We start from the raw sequence: 23,440 nt of genomic DNA on the forward strand, positions 1-23,440 counted from the left end.
ATTATTATTATTATTATTATTATTATTATTATTATTGCCACGGAAAATGTTGCGGTGGTACTCGTGTCTACTCGTCCGGCTGTATTTTTTGGGAAATGTGGCCTTTTTCTGAAAGTGCGCACACGCTGTGCGCCTCGCACCGGTATTTTCGGAGTACATTTTACGCGCTGTATAGTGGGATGCCGCTTTATCTTACCCATGTCCCGGACGATCGCCGAACCCAGGGAAGGGTCCAGATGGAGAGAAATGCTGCCCTTTAATCCATGGAGAAATGGCATATAGGTTCCTTTCCAGCCGAGTTGCGCCTTCCGCAAACAAGCAAACGCGAAGATTTATTTTCATATTTACCTTATCTTTGTCCTTCACTTATTTATGCTATAGCATTATATTCTACTCGGACACCATCATGCAAAGCCAGAGTTATGAAGAGCATAGGTGCCTCCTCTTCCAGAATATAGGGAGCAAAAAACTTCTCCAAAAATCACAATGCACTATGCGCCCGGACACCAAAGTTATCATGGGCGACACCTCGGGTGTCCGTCTTTATCACCGGGAAGAAACTCCTGATGGCAACTTAACCAAAAACGCCGATTCACGCAGTGCACAGCAGCGCGGTATTAACCCGACTAATCGGAGATCGATTAATATCACCGTCGTCCCAAAACATGGAAACAAGAAATTACCCAATGCCCTGATCGTCGGCGTTAAGAAAGGGGGGTACCAGAGCGGTGCTGGAGTTTATAAGGATCCACCCAGACGTCCGAGCGGTTGGAACGGAACCACATTTCTTTGACAGAAATTATGATCGAGGTTTAGACTGGTACAGGTAAGCTACTTTCTCCTCGGATACAGTGTGCAGTTTTCCAGTCAGTGCTCCATAAATGAGTCTCTTCAGATGAAGCATTTTAAATTTCGCACGCTTGGGTTTCTCTTTTTACATTCACGCATATGGCATCGGACCGCAGAGATAGTGGTTTTCCCTGTTACGGTCCCGCACGTCGCTGCGAGCTGATTTCGGGTTTCCTTGCTTTACTCTCATGGCGGCTCGGTGTATGGATGAGGTTTCTATTATGCTTATTCAACGTTTAGTTCGTACAGTTAATGACTTATCAATATTAAACATTTTGTAATTTTTAACATATTTTTTTTTTGTTAAAGAAAAGCAGAAACTTCTAAGCCTTCTTGGCAAACAGATCAGAAAAAAATCAGTATGATTTCCCTTTTAATATAACTTTTAAATTTAGTTTTAGAACTTTCATTATTTATTCAGTCCTCAGATCGAATAAACGCGGTGAGAATCGCATGATTATGGGATGAATGTTTGATTTTTCCCACCAATAATTGGAAAGAAAATTTTAAATAACATGGAACCATAAACACACAAACAGTTGTGTGTGTATAAATTCCATTGAACTTTGAATATTTGTATATTTAAACACACGCATATCAAATATCCAATTTCAAATTATTTTCCTTAGAAGTGAGTTTCGAGGTTGCATTGTGTATATTTAAAGGTGTTTTTCTGAGGACAGAAGGTTTTATGGTTCTTGTTTATTTCTTAAGTAAATTTAGTACATGAGACCAGCATAATGTGTTTGTATCGGGGTGTTTATACTCTACAGGCACTGTGGCGGATGAGGGTGCAGAAATTTTGCTGGTTCTGGTGCCATTAAGGGACATGTGGTCCCACTGAGGAAGGTATTTCAGATTAATTGTTCCACACGTGTAAATTGAAGTTTCTCTGGATAAAGCCACTGCACACATTGTCACTATCATAGTTAATATCCCAGCAGCAGTTTGGTTTTAGGCAGTTTGGGTGCATCTTATTGTAAGCAAGAACTATCCCTGCTAAGCTTATCGGATAATGGCCGAGACAAACTATCATCTGCAATCACCTTAATGGAAAGATCTCGATGCAGAATGCAGATGCATGATGAGTTTCACCTGCATGACAAAGGTGCAGGGAATTGCAGGGATGCTGTGCAGCGTCTGTGAACCGTCTGGAGCTGTGAGTCTGTGACCACGGATGGTCATTCCTGCACAGCCGGGGGGGGGGGGGGGGGGGGGGGGGGGTAATGTGTTTAGCGAAATGAGATGGAACTGTGATTACAGCGCAGTGGTCAGTGTATTAGTCTGAGGTTAGTTTTTTTTATTTTTTTTAAAAAAGAACAATTGAATATCTGTATAGTTCATACAGTTTATGAATCTGTGCAGAAGTATTAGACAAGATGTTTTTAGAAGCTGAGGAGCAAAAAGAAAATAAATCACTTTTTTAATTGCTTGATTTATTTATTTTGGAAAGTTTCATTGACATACTTGAGATACAAAGAAAATGACCCTGCCCAGGATGAACTGATGGACAAGAATAGTCAGAAGTGTCTGCTGAAATACATACAGTACAGGTCAGACAGAGAAAAGATAAGATGCCAGGATTGTAGTGATAAGGACTGTAATATCCCAACAGGGAACATTTCAGCAAACATGCCACCTTGTGGTGCTATGGTAGTACAACGTATTTTAAATTTATTCAATTTATTCAGCAAAAAAATATTAGTACAAAAACCTCCAGTGGAACGCCACTGTATCAGGCCACTGTATACAGCTTAAATTCAGGGAGCAACTGATGCAGTACAGTGTTGGTGCCATGGGAGGGCGGCGGGGTCTATGCTGCCCCCATGACCGCCTGTCCCCCCCTCCAAAAATAATCATCCAAAGATGCAAAAAAGATTAGCCTATTAGCTTGGTACCCCCCAGGGGTGTGGCTAGGGATTGTCTGCCCACCCAACAGCTGAACCTCCCGGTGGGTCGATAACTTTCACTGTCTTCATCTCTGAGGCACTGTCTGCCTGTGGGAGCCCATTAGTCTGCTCAGAACCTAAGCGCCCAGTAAGAACTCCCGCCTGATCCATTTTCAAAGAGGAATCCTGCAAACCTTGTTAGGATCCTTTAAATGTGATTTCGATACCAGGTACCATGCATTTTCATTACTTGTGGCTCAATGGAAAAGTCATAAAAAACCTAGAGGAGTTAGAAAAAAATAAAAGCAAAAAGATTCTGAGAACCCTAAGGAGATCATTTTAGTCCAAGGAAAATTAGAAATGTTTAAATGGTTTATTATTCTATAATAATACAAATTTGCCAATTTGTCATCCTGCTGTGATTTAGCCTATTGAGAAGATGTTTTAACATACATCCTAATATTAGGATACATATTTTACATGTTTAAATTTAATACTCCCATCTTATCTTAATCTGTATGTAATGATAATATTATTAATCATGATTGGTATTGTTAGGCCTATGAACATAATCATGTATGATTCTAGATGCTAACCTCTGCACTTAATCATGTATGATTCCAGATGCTAACCTCTGCACTTAATCATGTATGATTCCAGATGCTAACCTCTGCACTTAATCATGTATGATTCCAGATACCAAGTTGTGCACTTAATTCTAGATGCTAATCCATGTCATGATTTTAGCAGACCTGCAGTAAATTAAGTTACAGACATGCAAAATATAATTTTGGGAACATGAGAGTCTGCTTTAAAAGCATAAATATGAATATTTATAGATAATATCTTGACTACAGTATTTTTTTGGCATCCAGTAGTATTCCAAAGACAATAGCCACCATGAAAACATAAAGTAAATGGATCAGAAAGTAAAGGAAGTGTAATTCAGGTGGTACAAAGGCAGAAGACACTAGCTTGTAAACATGGAAGGAGCCATTAAGGATTTAAAATGCCGCATAACATCAGGCAGATACAGCATTACTTTGTTCAATAAGATTTACCTACGTTTGTAGATAAATCTTAAGAAAACGGAATAGAAACGCAGCTCAGTTTGGCCAGGGAAAGAAAGGCTGGTACTGAAATGTAAAGGTGGTCTATTTTGGTTTATGTCTTTTTTGGATGATTGGTCATTTTTTTAAAGTAAAGGTGCACTTACACTGACGTAACTGTGAGAATGTCTGGAATGATGAGCTGTGACTGTACTGCAGTGGTGACCGCGATCAGCCCTCGCTCTTAACAGAGAAGCCATTTACGTGATTGTTCACCTTTTCTCATTCTTTAATGGAAAGTAAAAATAAACAAACCATTTTTCCTCTCCTGCCACGCAGTTCCCAGTAATATTGAAAAAAATGTAAATAGTTACAGATTTAAATTACAAATGTTTTTTTTCGGTGTGGACATGCAGTTCATATCCTTGGGCAGGATAACTACGCTGTACACTTTTGATTACTGACACTCTTCTAAATATCCTTATGGACGTTTATTAAACTGTAAATTTTATTTAATTCTTAAGCACTGTCCAGTCTAAAATAACTTTTATGAAAATGGTTGCTGCAAAATGAATGCAACTGCAACTGAATGGGAGTTTAATAGCTTACGGAGATACAGAAGCTTGTAAATGAGGATTTATGAAAAGTATAGACGCAGACGGAAGCTGTGCACTGCACTTTACTGAGGAGCGTATTATTGCATAGCTGAACTGTTTTCCATTTTTACAGCCAAGGGAAAGTGCCGATGCATCAGGACAAAAGAGAAATTGCCCCCTATTGATTTCGCTCTCCTACGCGGAGTCGGAAAAGCAGCGGAGTGGCCGGCACTGCACGCACTGCTGCAGCTGCGTGCGACCTTTATAGCTTCCACGATCGGTTTAGTCATAAACGCCGCCGCCAGTGTCCGGTGAGGAGAAGCAGGTGGATGGTGCCCGTTCAGCAGCAAACACTGCGCTGGCAAGGCGGCTTCAGCACGGCGTACATAATTTATTAAGGCAGGCAATGCGTTCGTTACTGATTTTATTTGATAGCGTTGGAGCATCGCGGACAACTAGCAGGGCACATGCGAAAGTGTGGGAACATTAATTATACGACCCGAACTTATTAAATAATAATAATAATAATAATAATAATAATAATAATAATAATAATAATAATAAAGTTAAATAATGAAATAAGTAGACTGTCCAAACCAAAGGTTTGGAAAATCAAAATCAAGATTCACTTTAATAGCGAAGTACCTCTACATGTATTATGAATGTGCATTGGCAGTATTGGCGCTTAAATTCGCATACTACATAGAACATAAATTAATAATAAACAGAATAAATTTGAGTATTGAAAAGTTGATTACTAATTAGAACCTGGTCCCCAAATATATATGAATAAAAGGTTCTGTACACAGATGTGCACATAGCAGCAGCTATATGCAAAAAGTCTGAGAATGTGCAGATGGTGTTTGGATAGACATCCATAACAGTGCAGATACTGTGGGATTGAACTCAGGAATGACTGATCAGCATCACTGCACTGTCTGTCCATCGTCCGTATTGCATGTTTGTAATCCTCATGTGTATATACTGTAACACACACACACACACTGCAGCTTTCTGGTCCCCGAAGTCACAGTTTATTGAAAGTATTTCCCTCTAAAATCTTTGATTTATTATCAGAATGAGTCTGATGATAATTTGTGACAGAGAATGGAAGTCATAAAAAGTGCTAAATTTTTAGTTTAAATGTTTCTGGTTCAACTGACCTTCTACTGTAAATGCTGCTGATATAAATATTTTAGTTGTATTTATTCAGGATGCTTAACGCATTTAATACCTTTTTATAGCATGTGCAATGTGTTAAACGAACACTAATACCTCCCCGCCCTCCTCTTGCTGTCTCATGCAATGGGGGGGGGGTGGGGTGGGGGGGTGTGGGTGGGGTGGGGGGTGCTCTTTGCTGCACACTTGGTAACCACCTCTAAGCACAGTTTGGGCGTTTTCACTGCCGTCTAATGGACAATGATTTTGAATGACAGTATTCAGGATGCGGGAAATTCCTGTCACTCTTCCTAAAAGATTATCATTCGGATCACAGAGTGCCGAGTCCAGTGCAGCCCAAATGTCAGTCATCCACTGTTCCTCAACACCAGTGCTGACCTTCACTTTGGAACAAAGATATTTCAGCAAAAATAAAATCAAAAAGTAAAGTCCTTTCTGGCCCCAAAGACTCGGCAACAAGTATGAAATACATAATGTTCTTCTTATGGGGGTGGGCTATGCTTTGAAATCGTTATCCAAAAAGATGCCAATTTTTCTTAGGTATTTGCTATGTGCTATATATTTTCATTTTGCAGCTGCATTGAGTAAATTAGCTCAAATGCGTTGTAATTTTTTTGTTCGCTTCCTGTTAACAGTAATCCAAACTGACACTGTTTTGTTCTGCCCTGAAGTACCAGCTGCTCAAACACAATTTCAGAATTATTTTTTGAACCACCCAGCTGAACTATTTAGGAAAGAAAGGAAACGAAGGAAATGTTTCTATTGAGAACTCTCCTCACTGATGAAATCCATCACTGCTTTCAATCAACCGTCAATGATCTTAAAGACGTAGGACATTTGATGGCTTAACGGTGGGTTCATCAGCTCTCCTGCTCCTAGCCACCACTGGGGAGTTTGTGAATTTATATATGCCCAGAATAAAAAGGGCAGTTCTAACCAAATCAGAATAATAAACTGCCGTAATCATGGACTGTGGTCATGTGAGCACTTTTCATCTCTTCTCTGGGTAGCCAAATTGCTATCGTGCTACGTTTTAATCTCTGCTAAGTACCAAGAATGAAGTTCTTGCAATCAATATATTTTCCTTTTTTTCCCCAGCAACTTGTGTTGCCAGAGGCTTACACTTCTCATTTGGTTTGATTAACAGGTCTGCTGACCTCCTTTCCAGTGACGTTACTGCTTAAATTGTTTCTTGTTAGCTGGTAATTGACTTTCGTTCAAGGCGGTTTGTAACAAACGTCCTGATGGTCATTAGTAGCGGGATCCTGTTCCAGGCAAACATCAGTCAGTGGAAAATAAAAATACATATATAAATGAAGAATAAAGTCAAAATTGCTGGATGGAGTGTTTAACTGCAGTAGCTGGTGATTTATCATGCTAGCGATGACAATTTGTCACCCTGAGTCTGTAATGTTACCTGTATTACAGTAGGATGCACTGCACTGATGCCTCACACCTCCAGGATCTCGCTGCCAGCTCTCTGTCTGTCTCGTTGCACGTTCTTTAAAGGTTTGCACAGTCTCCCTCCAGATATTCCAGTTCCCTCCTGCAGACTGAAAGCATGTAGATAAAGGAATTGGAATTTCTGAATTGTCTGTGTTGCGTGGTAGAAGATTTACATGTGCTCTTGTCAGCTGGAACCCATGACGTGCCTCTTGTCTGTTGCTTCCTGTAATGGGTAGCATACATTGACTCAGTGGTCCAATTGTACAACTCCTCTTGGGGCTTTAAACCTCTGAATCCACTTTGTTAATAAATTAGTGGTTGCTCTGTAAGTGCCCTCTAATATAATGAGGATGGCTATGTCTGACTGATGAATGCACTGGATGGAGTGTTTGATTACGTCGTGCTGTTGCAGATGTAACCACAAACCCACACAGAGTCAAAATAGTATTAACAGGCTGCTTGGTCCATTACAACATCAGATTTCGCCATGCGTGTACAATTTGTGTTTTTATATTGTATTGCATCTGCTATCTTTCTTTGACTCAGTAAGGTGTCCATGACCAAATGTTTCGGCTGCCTTTCAGTAAATCAGTGATTTATAACTGGGACATCAGTTTGAATGTATTTACAAAAACAAAATGATCTAAATATTTACACTTGAAGTACAGTGAAAATGTGACCCTGAATACACCAGGTTACCCCCCTTTTCTAGTTTAAAAGAATAAAAACCTTTGTTCTGATTACTGCTTTATATATTGTTTATGTCAAAATGTATGTTACCCAGAATGCTTCATTCTTTGTTTATTGACTTTACATACACATTTGGACAGAGCTTAACTGTACAAGCAGCAATTCTCCTGAGTTATACCTAATGATCTTCAAGCTTACATAACCAAGAAACGTGTCTGTATGATAAATCAAGTTAAAGTACTGTGGCATTCACACTGAATTGCATTAATTTGTGCAGCAGTTAGTCTTTTGTACTCTCACTGAGAAATGAACATCTGTGTTAAGACTTTAAGACAGACCCACTTGCCCGTCACTGAGAAAAAGCTGTCCCACCAGTTTCTGAATGTTTTCTGAAAACAGGTCATTTGTCTTTGTTATATTGGATCCATGCTAGCCAGCTGTAAAGATAAGATAGATCAGCCGGAGCTGCTCCGGTCATCGGTGTTTACGGGAGACCGCCCCGGCGTAGCGTCCATTAAGAGGGAGCAACCTGGACACACACTGGCCAGTCATGGAGGAAATCGATTTCTCTTAAGTATCCCAGCTGTTAAGACAAAAAGGAGGGTCGATCCACAAGCAGCCTTCGAAGGACTGAAGGGGTTTGTTCCCGAACCAAAATATACAGTCACAGGACTGTGACGGAGGTCAGACAGAAGGCAGGAGGAGCGACCAGGAGGGACTGGTGGACGTTACACAAAGCAGGCTATCTCAGTTAGCTGGGTTAACTTAAGCTAGAAGTCATGATTGTCTAATAAGAGTTGAGGTAAGGAGCATTCCTATTGGACAATCATGAATTACGGTAATTCAGCTCCCACCTCGTAGGGCATTTGTTGGACATAGGTTGTCTGTTCTTAAAACATTACCATATGACTGAATGGAATTGCATTCATGCTGTCAAGCAATGTTCCTTATCAACAGTTTATCATCAGTTTCTCATTTTCATATAGTTTAAGTTTTATATGATGACAAGTGGATATCAGTTTATATCAGCTAACTCCACTATGGATGAAATCAGCGTATTGAATTCCGCAGAAACATTGATCATTGCGGTATCGGGTTGAGAACCAGGAATGCTTGCTGCAGCCTCTGATTAAAAGCATGTTTTGCCTTCGACAAGGTTCATTTGTGAGATTTATAGTGTGGATTAGCATCCTTGCAGTGTTACCAACTGCTTTCAATGGAACGTAGCTAAAACCTGCTTAAAAAGTGGCTAAATTTTGCTAGATGACGCCATGCGTTAATTAGCATTTTGGTGGCTACATCGCATCATATGTCCATTCTGTCCAGTGTCAGAGGTGTCAGCCCTTTACTCCTGCTTCCTTCACTCCTACACTGTGCTCACATATTCTGTATCTTACTACAGCCAAATTACCAATAAAGTTGCTCTCATATACGGCATTTTAATACAGCTTTAATGCAGTTTCTCTTGCCAACTAAGCTTTAAACAGATGCTAGATTTTTCGCTAGTTGCCTTCTTGACAATAAATCACTAAAGGGTTCTGAAAGGTCACTAGATGTGGTGACAAGGTATGTGCCTGTAATGGGCCTAGACTTAAAGCCCGTACCCAAGACCCTGGGGCCGAAGCCAATCCGGCTGGAATGGCACTAGCAAATCTAAAATCCGAACCCAACCGAAACCTGAAATTGCGGAAATATTAATCATTGGTGTATAAGGAGACATTTTGAGCTTTTGCTGTGATTCTTCCATTGATATTTAGATGCTTGTTAGGTATCTGGTGAATGAGAGAGAAAGGCTGAGCCTGAGCCTGAAGATGAACATGAAAGAACAACCCGACCCAGACGGAAACCCGATACCTGGTCAGGGCCCGCCGGGCTCGGCTCGGGTCTCAGGCCTCTACTGCAGAGTCGCTTAGTTGGAAGATGGGAAGGCCTTAAAGCTAAGTCCACACTGCCTGGAGGTTATGAATGACCAGCTGTGGCTGACCGCTATTATTGACAGCTGTTTGCAGCAATAGAGGCTGTTGCTTTTCCTTTGTGTGGTTAGTGGTTTGATGTCTGTGCCTTCTGACAGACGTTTGTCGCACATTAAAGCTTTTTTTTTGCTGGGCAGCGCGTTCAGTGTTAGACGTTAAATTTCAATTATTTCTTGGGACACTGGGGCGCATACCCTGAAATCAGGTCTATCCTGTCAAATGTGGACATCTTGTCACCATACTGTAGATGGGGGAGGTGTGTGTCAGTGCAGGTTATGACTCTGTACCTGCGATCAGAAGGTCGCTAGTTTGAATCCTGTAGCCGGAAGAGTGATCCCACCACTGAACACTTGAGCAAGGCACTTAGCTCCCAATTGCTGCCGGGACTGGCTGACGCGGTATCCTCAGTTGCATGTTACTTTGGATAAAAGTGCCAGGTAAATACATACATGTATCCGAGAGAGATGCATCGAGTCCGTCGGTCTCTGAGTGGCCATGGTGGCCTGTTGCACTGTTGAGTGAAGCACATGGAAATCTGGGTGAAAATGTCAGTCGTTCTTGAAGGTGCATATATCAAGAAGCTTCTCACACTAGCAGAAATATGTAAACTGGCATTTTGATATATTCTTCACAGCTCGGTTGCATCCCAAACTGTAATTAGAGTTCCCAAACGTGAACTTTAATGTACCATGACAGATATTTGGAGCATCACCCATGACTCGTACAGGAGAGCAGACTGTAAATTAGGCTCATAAATCTTGCCTTAACGGGCAAGGTGATGCTCAGAAGGAGATGTTTCATTATGTAAACGTTTCATAGATCGCTCTGCATATAATTCTGCTTTAATGATTAAGAGTGGACAGTGGGAATTTTGTCAGATGTAATCGCATTTGTGTCAAAGATATATTGGCAACTTGCATCAGTTTATACACACTCTGACATCAGAGAAGAAATGCAGAAAAATGCCAAAGGAGGTTAATGTAGATGCTCAGTTTTGGTAAAACACATCATTCATTAGTGACAATTAGTACGACTGCTGAGTTTTATGAAGACTGACAGTTTTGTTATTATTACTTGCTATGAGTTAAAAAATGTATTTGATCTGTGGTGCCGTTCAATAAGTGGGTGGGACAAAGGAACAGTGAGGTACGGAGGGAGATAAACACGTTAAAATGAGCTGGGAAAAGACCCCGATTCCCCCCTCCACCTCGTGAAGTCGTTTTTATCCCCCTTCTCTGCTGGGTGTCGGCACCTTTCACAAGCCCTTCTCTTATTTTGTTAACTGCAGGGCATAAACCTCAACACCAGGGACATATGTTTCAGTTTGCTTTTTCGTTACATATAAAATTTTGTTGGATTTAAATCAGCATGTTCAGGGAGTGCCGGAATAATTACAAAATCCAAATAACTCATAGAATTGGAAAAGTAATTTCACCTTGATTGCCTTTTAAAGCAGGATTCCTTCCTTTGTTCTTCCTCCAGTGTGGTATGAGTATCTTTTCCACATGAGTAGTAGAGCAGAGGTTTGGCACGTATGTGTTATTAAGACATAAAAGTTTGATGGACGCAAGCGGTATATGGAAGCTTAACAGTTTAATTTCTACATTCAAAAGGAGTGGTGAGCGACACGGGTCTTTAATTTGTTATAGCTACTGTTCATGCTTACTGCAGTAGGGAACTTAATTCATCAACAACCTAAATTCACCTGACAATAGTAAAAGGTAAAAAATACATTGTTTTAGTATTTAATCTAAAGTATCAAAATCAAATCCAAGTTCATTCATTGTCAGCGTGCTAGTTTCCAAAACGTATGTCAGGATCTTGAACCGTCGAACTTGGAAAAAGTTCCTTGACGATTTCCATGGCACAAAGAGAGCTTAGATTCCCCCCGCTGTGTCACCATCAAGCATGTAAACCGGTATGTCAGCAGTTCTCCTCTTCCTGTCCCTAGTGGCCCCCATTTTTGATAATCAGCACATTCTTTCTTTTAGTTATAAATAAATATTCCTTGTGAATACATACACTCATGGATGCACCTTTAAGATTAAATATAACTCCTTACATGACATACTAACACTGTCCAGTGCAACTTTCTCTGGGCAGCAGTGCAAACTGCACCAGGTCACTAAGGGGTGGCAGAAAGGAATAGGGATTGATAAGAAGTTTAACAAAAAGGCAGGGTGTGCTTGTTTGGGGTGGGGGGGGGCATTCTTTCAGTGTCAGCACAGTAAAGCAAAAAAAAATAATAATAACAGGATACTTAAACATAAGGGATTTATTTGATTTAGCAAAAAATTATTTCTTGACTATAGCATGTGCTGTACCCATGAATCACAGCTCCATTTCAATTTATATGCATACAGTACTGTGGACTCGCTGTGTACCAGTAGTGTGTCCTGTACACGTCTCGGAGTGCTGGGTGCCGTGTACCAGTAGTGTGCCCTGTACACGTCTCGGAGTGCTGGGAGCCGTGTACCAGTAGTGTGTCCTGTACACGTCTCGGAGTGCTGGGTGCCGTGTACCAGTAGTGTGCCCTGTACACGTCTCGGAGTGCTGGGAGCCGTGTACCAGTAGTGTGTCCTGTACACGTCTCGGAGTGCTGGGAGCCGTGTACCAGTAGTGTGTCCTGTACACGTCTCGGAGTGCTGGGTGCCGTGTACCAGTAGTGTGTCCTGTACACGTCTCGGAGTGCTGGGAGCCGTGTACCAGTAGTGTGCCCTGTACACGTCTCGGAGTGCTGGGAGCCGTGTACCAGTAGTGTGTCCTGTACACGTCTCGGAGTGCTGGGAGCCGTGTACCAGTAGTGTGCCCTGTACACGTCTCGGAGTGCTGGGAGCCGTGTACCAGTAGTGTGCCCTGTACACGTCTGAGTGCTGGGAGCCGTGTACCAGTAGTGTGCCCTGTACACGTCTCGGAGTGCTGGGTGCCGTGTACCAGTAGTGTGTCCTGTACACGTCTCGGAGTGCTGGGAGCCGTGTACCAGTAGTGTGTCCTGTACACGTCTCGGAGTGCTGGGTGCCGTGTACCAGTAGTGTGTCCTGTACACGTCTCGGAGTGCTGGGAGCCGTGTACCAGTAGTGTGTCCTGTACACGTCTCGGAGTGCTGGGTGCCGTGTACCAGTAGTGTGTCCTGTACACGTCTCAGAGTGCTGGGAGCTGTGTACTGTACCTATAGTGATCTAAGCTGTCTTCACCGTCCTCTGCAGAGCACCAAGCAGCTTTTGATCCAAGATGCGATGTAGCCCATTGGGGCTGGATGTCATAGTTTTCCCTTCACCTTGATGCTATAACTCGTAAAACTTCTAAATAGAAATAACTTTTTCCCATCTCCCAGAAAAGAAATCTGATCTTTAGCCCAGACACTGTGTCTGCTTTACGGAGCTTTCAGAGTGGGCATATGTGAAGAGCGGAAAGTGTTGACTTTGTCTGCTCTCTTTTAGTATTTTACGATAACTTCAGCCGTTATAGATATAGATAAAACATCTGAAATACATATAAATGCCTTAGTACAACATAAATACGGGGCTCTACATCTTTCCAGAAAATTACCCTGCATAGCCAGTAGCAGCCCAATTCATGCCTGTCTGTGGCAAAGTGAAACTGGCTCGCAAGTTGGCATCCCTTCAGAAACTGGCACCCTAGGCGAGGACCATCTCCAGCGCCCCCTGTCTGTGCCAATGTGAAACTGACTGGCAAGTTGACACCCCTTCAGAAGCTGGCGCCCTGTAGAAGCCAATAATGTAATACATTTTCTAAACCAATGACATCATAACCTTTTGCCGATAATGTGATAAGCTATTACATTATTGCCCATTTATTACATTATCGACTTTTACTGCATTAAGAACAGAGAGATTTATTGTGTTATTGGCATGTTTTTACTTTATTAGCTGCTACATTTCGCCTATAGGACTGACTGCCACAGTGAATGGTAATTACATAATAAATATCTACATTTATAAGTATATACTGTAAATAAAGCATTTTTGGCTGTCTTGACTCACCAAAGCACAAAGATTAAGCTTATAAAATTAATTAGTCTGCTCTGTCCACTACCCTCAACTAATCTCAAGACTGGGCGCAATGTTGCTAATTATGTAACTCATTTACGTTTATTTAATGTTGCAGTTATTCAATTTTTGGTACTGTAAAAATAGTTTCCAGTAGTAATTTGCAACCAAAGAAGTCTGAAACAGCTGTTCATCCTCAAAAAAAGTTCCTCATTTAAGTAAACATTTACTGTGACAGTCTAGGTTAAGTCCCTGTCATTCACAGCAACACAGTATTTCTTCTACTGGAATGTAATCCTTATATCTCATATTAGTTGCCCTTTAATATATATTGAGCGCGGAGCGGGGAAGTAGGAGCAGGAGACGAAGGGTCGGGGAAATAGGGATTTAATGGGCGAACGGAGGGACATACAGGGTAAAACAAAAAACGACTTTGCCATAAGACGTCAAACTAGCACAATAGACTTCAATGACAGACCTAGGGAAACATACTGGAACGCGGACTGAAATACACAGGACTAATGACGGAAACAAGGAACAGGTGGTAAACGCAGGTATTCCACACAAGGTGAACAAGGGGGGCATGGTACATGGAAGGATTGGACGAGCAGGGCATGAAATCGAGCACCTGGAGCAAAATGTAAACCTGCCATAAGAATGCTTATATTTATGTGCTTTTATAAAATTATTACTACGTTTTATATAATATTAAAGATATATTTTCATCTAAATGTATTTTAGTCATGCATCTTCCTGTTGATAAAAATGTTACACAAAAGTATCTCTGCTCTGAGCAAACACAAAAAAAATATATATTTCAAGCTGCTCGTAGATTTTATCTAGCTGTCTTCAGAAATGCTGAAATGCATTAATTAGCTAACAGAATCAGAATATAGGCAAGGAGCTTCAGGCAAGGAGCTTCAGTTATCACCAGACTCGTTCATGCTGATAGAATGGCAACAATAACTCGGATAATCACTCGTTACAACCAAGGTATACAAAAGAACATCTCTGAACGTACAACATGTAGAGCCTTGTAGCAGATGGGCTACAGCAGCAGACCACACCGGGTGTCACTCCCGTCAGCTAAGAACAGGAAACTGAGGCTACAGTGGGCAAGGGCTCACCAAAATTAGACAATTAGACAAGATTGGAAAAACGTTGCCTGGTCAGATGAATCTCAGTTTCTGCAGCAAAGTGTAGTTTCACAGTTACATGTTACAACAAGGACTCAGCATTCAGGTACAAACACATTTATTAATTTTCACATTTCCAGGTGATCCATCCAGTACTTCTATAAATTGCACAGGTTGGTGAGTGTGGGATGAGTTGGGATTAGATGGGAGGAACAAGTGATGGGGTTGTCCACGGAATACGATGCGGGGAATCCAAGGTGGGTAACACTAGGTTTGACATGTATGTATGAATGTATGTATGAGTCATTTTTAACCTCAGTCTGTTAGAAGGCAGGGAGAGCTTAGGTTCCAGTAATCAATAGCATAGCTCTGCGGTTCTACTTTCACTACCACGTTGCTATTCGGCAAAGGCCAGAAGTGAATTTTAAATTGTGTTTAATTTGTATTCCAGGAAGATATAGCAAGGAAGGTTTGTCAAAGGCAGATTCTAAAGAACTGCTTGCCTTTATTCTATTTTAGGGAAAGAAAGAGATTTTTTTTTTAAAGGCATTTTTAAAAAAACTCACTTTCCTTAGACATTAGAAAAAGAATTATGTGAAAACTTTCATTTTGGTCATCTAGTTTGTCCTTCTTGAAGCTCATTGTCCGAATTCATTAGAATTCCCAGCCACCCATTTATCCTCACAGTTTAATTTTCCTTGGAACCAACTTCCTGTTTTTAATTTCTTCTTCACTTTTGGCTACAATCTTGAAAACAGTGATTGGAGAACAATGTCATGCCTCCATTTTCATCCCTGTCATCAATAGGAAACTGGTTTCTACGATTATTGAGCGCTTTCAAAAACTTTACACGGTTATATTTCCAAGCAACACTTAAGGTCGAAACACACAGTTTCGTTGATGGGATGCGGTTACAGAAATGCATAGAGGTTTGTCACGGAAACATATTATTAGGGAACGTTCAGCTTATTGAAGTATTTATTTATTCGTATGTTTGTTTTCAGCAGTTAGGATCTGTGCTTCTATAGCTTTTTACCAGATTCTTTACTCAGGAAATTAATGAAGTAATAAATTGTTTTCTATGGGGCCTGCTTTAGGAAGGAAAGGGCGATACTACGATGTTAATGGCATGTTTGGCAAAGCTAAGACGGCCTTTTGAGACAGAAAATCAGTTCACAATGCAATACATTTTGTTTTCTATTAATAATGAGGGATATGCAGCTCTTCTTAGAGTTCCCCTTATATTCACAGCATTCGGAACCTGAGGTAAGAAACACAGGATAGAGGTTAAATTGACTATTTGTAATAATAAAATCCTGTAAAGTGAGCAAAATTGAGACGGCTTCTCACATAGAAAAAATATTTTGCACCATTTCTGTCTTCACAGCAAAACTAAATCATACATACTGCTATAATGTTGGATGTGTAGTGGGACCACAGCGAAAGTGTGGTATACTGTGTGTTTTATTCAATTAGCCATCGAGGCAGAAAAAAAGGGCTCTCCATATCTACAGAGATTTTTTTTTTTCTCATTAGAACATGTCAAATGATAGAGCACCCAAATCTCTCATTTTACTGTGAATGCACAAGTAAATTATTTACTATGCTACACGCATTGGTGAGAGCAGACTTTTCATATTAATTGAAGACTTTTTCTTTTAGTCAGTGGCATCATGCCGATAAACCCCATTAGATGCTGAAAGCATCACATTAAGCCAAAGCTCTTGTAATAAAGATGTCAGCGCAAAGGATTAGCATTCGGTTTGTAAGCCATTCTGTTGTCTATTGAATAAAGGGCAAAGTCGCACATATGCAATGCAAACTGAAAGAATATACAGCTCACAGAGCTGCCAATTGTGGCATTTTAGATATATAAAACTGATTTACCTTTATTTTATTAAAAAGTACATGTAAACAGACAAAGAACTGGCCAGAGCTACCAACAAAACGTATAATCGCTGCTCTATGCCAAATGCCCTCTATCTTTAATTAAACATTTTGCATGTCACAATTAATACAGTTAGTAAGTCTTTAATTTAAATTGCATTTTGAAGTCCACACTCTACCACATTTACATTTCTGGTTTAAATTTGTAGGTATCTGGTTCCCTATCAAATAATTGATGGTAACCATTCGGTACGGTGCTTAAGCAGGACTGAATTAGTGAAAATGTAGCCTGTTCACTGACATTGCAGAAGTGGTAGATTTTTAACCCGCTAAACTGGAAGCTGTTGTAACTGTAATACGGTACATAATAGTGCTTAGCATTAAGGATCGGAGATTTTAGCTGGCTTAACATTAAACATAGACAGAAAAGTCAATAGAAAAAAACCCCACAATATATTTACTTATTTGCAAATGCAGCTGCATTAGTTTAGGATTTTTTGTTTTAAATAATAATTATTTTGTTTCTTTTTCCATCTGCTCTGATAGTGAGTTGCTTGTTTGTTGCTTGATTCAAGATTCAAGAGTTAACAGGTTTATTCATCACATACACAGTCGTACACATACAACATGTAGTGGAATGTAACCCTGGTCACTCCGAGCAGCTCTGCAAGATTAAGAAAATATAGAGAAAAAAATAAGGAAAAATAGTCATGTCACGATCGTGCTCGCGGGAAGCGGCGATCGTGCGGGTCGGCAGGTAAGGAGAGGCAGGCAGTGATCAGGGCTAAACTGGGGTTTATTCACGACGGGACAGGACAGAAGCACAAAACACACCGAATCCACAATGACAGACAAAGGGAACAGGTCAGACCAGGACTTAAATACAACGAGACTAAGCAAAGAAATCAGACAACGCTGGAAACAATCAGGGAAGCACACGTGGGTAATCAGGGGGTGTGGCACACACGAGGAGCTGACAAGCCGGGTATGACAAGTAATATATATGTTCAGCTGTACATAATCTATACACAAGTGCTATATAGGTAAAGGGTATTTTGCTGTGCAATATAAGCGCAATGTGCTTGAGGCCTTGAGATCATATCCCTTGTAGCTCCCTTGTTGTTGGTCTAGAAGTCTTTTGATGTCACTAATGGTTTTATACCTTATTCACTTATACCTGCGTAGATCAAACACTGCCAATCATCTACATCTGGCAAGTAAGAATTTAAACATAGTCTGGTTGAGTATCAGACCCTTAGCAATGGCTATATACTGTAACCCTATAATTGGGTATATGACCCTATAAATGGGTATATCACCCTATACGTAGGTATATCAAACTATAAATGGGTGTATGACCCTATAAATGGGTATATGACCCTATAAATTGGTATATGACCCTACACATGGATATATGACCCTAGAAATGGTATAACATCCTATAAATGGGTATACGACCCTTCCCAGACTTATTGAAGAGATTTTCTTTTGGGAGTTTTTCTTTGGGTCATCAGGAATTTCTCTTTAACATGACACGATGTGCCTTTTGAGACCCTGTGCTTTGATACCAGCTTGACTGTTGATGCTACGGATTTCAGTTGGTCGCCTTTACATTATGTTTCAATGGGGATGGCTAAAATCAACCCTAATTGTTTAGCAAAGCATTGGGGGAGTTGACCGTTGTCACACACTTTACATATTCTTGGTGACTGATTATCTTTGAAACAAAAGATAAAACAACAGTCCTGTTAAAGAGAAAGATAAAGGATGCAATACAAATCAATCAAAAATCTTCAATGAATAGTGGAATCAGGCTACGGTATATTTACACAAAAGACAACTGTTTTCAGTGGAATGACATCATGTTTCAGTCACTATCGTCCGACATCGTCATGGCTCTGTTTGTGGGGAGTTTGCATGTTCTCCACATGCTTGTGTAGGTTCCATAATCTGTAAGCATGTAGTCTCTGTATGGATTCCTGAAACATTGCACCCCTTCAATGGATAAGCAGTAGGATTAATGGGAGTATGAAAATTCCAAATGTGTTTTCATTATTTCCATTATGGCAATTTTATTATTATTTTTTTAATATTCCATAGAATGCCATTGAAGATTAATTACATTTAGACATTTTATTACATCTGACGTATTAGATCCTCAGCACTATTTTGTGTGGCAGTGAGTTCCTTGAGACTTTAGTCTGAATCAGAAGTTGGAGTTTCAGGATATATGTAGCTGAGGCAGCCAGCTTTGCTCAGGATTCAATCCCGTCGCTCTCACATCAGATCTGGCTGCCAAAGTTCTCCTTCCTCCTTTATTGGGATATTTTTGTCTGCTGGTCTGACTCAGGATCTGCCTTTTCTTTGCTGACACCTTGTTTCCGAGTTAAGAGTCTCGCTTGGCCAGAGTCTTGCATGCATGGTGTTGGTCAGTTCTGTGTCTAGGTTTTTTGTAGCGTATTTTTGGCTGCCTTATATTTGGATTGTCCCGGCTCCTCTCTTTCTCCACATCTTCTTTGCACACTTGGTCTCGGAGCCATGCATCCAGTCAGCCCGAAGTGCTGTCAGTTACTGGGGACGTGGTGTTTGGCCCAGCAGAAGCGTGACCCTGTCAGGCAGAAAACTGGCAGTGCGGCTGGGCTGATCTGGTTTCGCCAGTGTTTGCTCACACTTTCTCATTCATGGAAGGATTTACGTGACATAAAAATATTAAATTTGTTATGCATGTTCTATGGCTTGCAGACCATTTTCCCAAAATAAGAACACCCAACCATCCATTACTCCATCAGTTGTATCTTCCCCCAAATGCTCATCCTGGTCAAGGGGGGCTGGACCCTATGGGTGGCAGCACAGTGCACTTTGCAGGGGAGCACCTGGGACAAATCAGAGCCCATTACAAAACAGACCAACTACAGGAATTGTGGCCTAACTGCATGCGCTTGGTGACTGGGAGAAGAGCAGGGTATGTGGAAGGAGTCCAGGTGACACAGGGGAAATCACGCAAATGCCAGACACATGCAGTGGGGGCAGGATTTCAGCTCCCCACCCAATGATGTGACAGCATTGAAATTTTTACCAGAATGTATTAAATAATAACCACATTCATTAGCATATTTACCATTTTGCCACTGAGCTACAGTCAGTGATGATAAATATGTTCTGTCCTTACACACCCAGTGTTTGATATGTCTAAATAAAAAAGTTTAGCAGCATGCAGTTTATGTCTAATCCACATTCAAAACATAAAAACTTGCAAAGCTTTGAATTAACAATTATACAGAGTATCATCACACTGCCCATAAAACATACTTTTTCACAACAAAAATTTACTGGTAATTCACTACTAATCTGACAAAAACACATAATGCTTCAAAACATGTCAAAATATATTTTCATTATTGTCGTAATAAGCAGTACACTTTTGTTTGTGTTTGCGTCTTTGTTCATTGTGTTGCAAACTATATAATATAAAATGTATTAAGTCAGCTTTCTAGAAAATGCAATGTCTCTCTGCTTGGTTCTTCTTCAATACTTGACTTATCAGGCACAGCCGGTTGCTTGTTCTCATTAGTTTAAATTAGTCAATAAACCATCTGTCTATAATTCTGCCTCATTTGCAATACCCTGACAAGGTGATTTTATTTTCAACCAAAAATTATCAAAAAAAAGTATGGACAATTAGGGCCACAGGATTTTGAGAGTAAAGGGAAAAAAGCACTAAAAATTAAAAACTTAAATTGTAGAAATCTGTCAGTGCCATTGAGTTGTCTGTAGGAGGTGAATCGTCTTACATGTCGGCACCATACAGATGTGAGCTGTCTGTAGAAGGTGAATCGTCTTACATCACGGCACCATACAGATGTGAGCTGTCTGTAGAAGGTGAATCGTCTTACATCACGGCACCATACAGATGTAAGCTGTCTGTAGGAGGTGAATCGTCTTACATCACGGCACCATACAGATGTAAGCTGTCTGTAGGAGGTGAATCGTCTTACATGTCGGCACCATACAGATGTGAGCTGTCTGTAGAAGGTGAATCGTCTTACATCACGGCACCATACAGATGTGAACGGTCCATAGGAGGTGAATCGTCTTACATGTCGGCACCATACAGATGTAAGCTGTCTGTAGGAGGTGAATCGTCTTACATCACGGCACCATACAGATGTAAGCTGTCTGTAGGAGGTGAATCGTCTTACATGTCGGCACCATACAGGTGTGAGCTGTCTGTAGAAGGTGAATCGTCTTACATCACGGCACCATACAGATGTGAGCTGTCTGTAGGAGGTGAATTGTCTTACATCACAACACCATACAGATGTGAGCTGTCTGTAGGAGGTGAATTGTCTTACATCACAACACCATACAGATGTGAGCTGTCTGTAGGAGGTGAATTGTCTTACATCACAACACCATACAGATGTGAGCTGTCTGTAGAAGGTGAATCGTCTTACATCACGGCACCATACAGATGTGAGCTGTCTGTAGAAGGTGAATCGTCTTACATCACGGCACCATACAGATGTGAACGGTCCATAGGAGGTGAATCGTCTGACATGACAGCACCATACAGATGCCTCATTTTCAGCTGTCTTCTGGGTTCAGTCTACATGAAATAAAGGCAAATAGATTGACTATATATACTGAAATTTTTCAGTTTTTATTGTTAGAGCATATAAAGGTACTCATTTCTTGATTTCTACTCTACACGTGCAGGGGCTTGATGCCGAGGACTCTGGACAGCCAGATCACCATGGAGAAGACGCCCAGCTATTTTGTGACACAGGAGGCTCCGAGACGGATCTCCAGCATGTCCCGGGACACGAAGCTGATCGTGGTGGTTCGCAACCCTGTGACAAGGGCTATCTCAGACTACACCCAGACCCTGTCCAAGAAGCCCGACATCCCCAGCTTTGAAGACCTGGCCTTTAAGAACAGGAGCCTGGGGATGGTGGACACCTCCTGGAACGCCATCCGCATCGGCCTCTACACGCTACACCTGGAGAACTGGCTTCAGTACTTCCGGCTCTCCCAGATGCACTTTGTCAGCGGCGAGCGGCTGATCACGGATCCGGCCGGAGAGCTGGGCCGGGTGCAGGATTTCCTGGGGCTCAAACGCATCGTCACTGACAAGCACTTTTATTTTAACAAAACAAAAGGCTTCCCCTGCCTGAAGAAGCCAGAGAGTAGCAGCTCACCGCGATGCCTAGGCAAGTCGAAAGGGAGACCTCACGTACAGATCGACCAGGACATCATCGAGCAGCTGCATGACTTTTATAGACCATATAATATCAAATTTTATGAAACGGTTGGACATGATTTCAGGTGGGACTGATGAACGGAAGAGATACAAGAAGGAGGAACATGGGTTTCTGCTTACTATAACCTGGATAATAAAGGTTAGGGGAGGATTTATTACAGTTTATTGATGTGTCAGTCTGTCCGTAGTAATTATTACATCAGTACTGTATAGACCAGGGGTGGGCAATCTAATCCAGAAAGGGCCACCGTATCTGCAGGTTTTTGCTGCATCTGCCTAATTAGATTACTAATTAGAGGACTGATTACCTGACGAGTCCTCACACCTGGGCTTGAACAGCTGACCTAAAGGTTATCTCAAAAACCTGCATGCACACCAGCCCTTTGCAGATAAGATTGGCCACCTGGTATAGACAGTATAGGCTGCCGGTTAATCAGCTTTAAGCAATCATACCTTTTTTTCCCGTTTTCTCTTTTTTTAATCAGTTTCAAGTCTCCCACGGTGAGGGTATATGAGAGGGTATATGAGAGGGTGTATGGGAATATGAGAATCACTAAGTGCTTATTCATGCCTAATGGCAAACTAATTGTTTGACCATTTCTGTAGTACAACCACACAAAGGGTGAATGGTTTTCTTAAGACTTTTTTCATTATTCTGTCTTACGTGTTTTACTGTTTTTAATCCATCAGTTTCGCCAGAAATTTCTCCCACTGTTACACGATCCGGTGTCCTGCACAATTAAATTTAAATAATAAATACAATTATAATGATTAATTGTGGAAGGTGTAGCTAAATTTGTCTGTCTTATCCATTAAATCACAGCAAAGAAATATTGAAAAAAACTTAAACACTATTCCTAGTTTGGGGTCAAATTGTGCTAACTGCTTTTACCTGTAGTTCATAACTTCTGTATTTTGTCAATATGCTCCCATCTACTTTAGGTTACAAGACATCAAAGTACTATACTCTCACAGATAGAGGCCCGTAACTTGTGTTTTATCATCGCATCATAAACATGAATATTAATCTTGTTATAAAAACAAAAGAATACAAAATTTAATAAATTATTGGATGTAAAGCACTGCTTTTTTCATTTTCGATGACTATTGTACTACATACTGTACAGTAATAGAAACTTCTAGAAAAACGTGTCAGGCCCCGGTCGTCCGATCCTCCCATGTGCCACGCCACAGTTTGCTGTGTAAATTACATATAATGACATCACCACCCAGCAATGCTAACATTGGTGCGTTAAGCCAAGTTCATACTTCGCCTTTCCGTCTGCCACTGAGGTCCAAGCATGCTTGTGCACACGCACTCATGTGTACATACTACCTTTGTCCATGGACACAGACAGTCGAAGTCGGTGCATGAGTACATCAGTGATATTCCTCCACACCAGCAGAGGGCAGATGTATTGCGACGAACATAAACAGTCTAGTGAATTTGCTACTAGGCTTGGGCTGCATTACAGA

The 23,440-nt window shown here is 41.0% G+C and overlaps 1 protein-coding gene across 1 annotated transcript; it reads left to right on the forward strand.

Annotated features, from left to right (window-relative positions):
- The first annotated feature begins 211 nt into the window (after positions 1-211).
- On the forward strand, positions 212-22,613 carry hs3st2 (heparan sulfate (glucosamine) 3-O-sulfotransferase 2). The gene is given in 3 exon segments (XM_048992408.1): positions 212-709; positions 711-826; positions 21,421-22,613. Coding segments are annotated over 3 exon segments (1,173 nt in total). The 5' UTR covers positions 212-271; the 3' UTR covers positions 22,040-22,613.
- The last annotated feature ends 827 nt before the right edge of the window (positions 22,614-23,440 follow it).

Source organism: Brienomyrus brachyistius, chromosome 22, assembly GCF_023856365.1.
Source record: "Brienomyrus brachyistius isolate T26 chromosome 22, BBRACH_0.4, whole genome shotgun sequence".
Taxonomy (NCBI): domain Eukaryota; kingdom Metazoa; phylum Chordata; class Actinopteri; order Osteoglossiformes; family Mormyridae; genus Brienomyrus; species Brienomyrus brachyistius.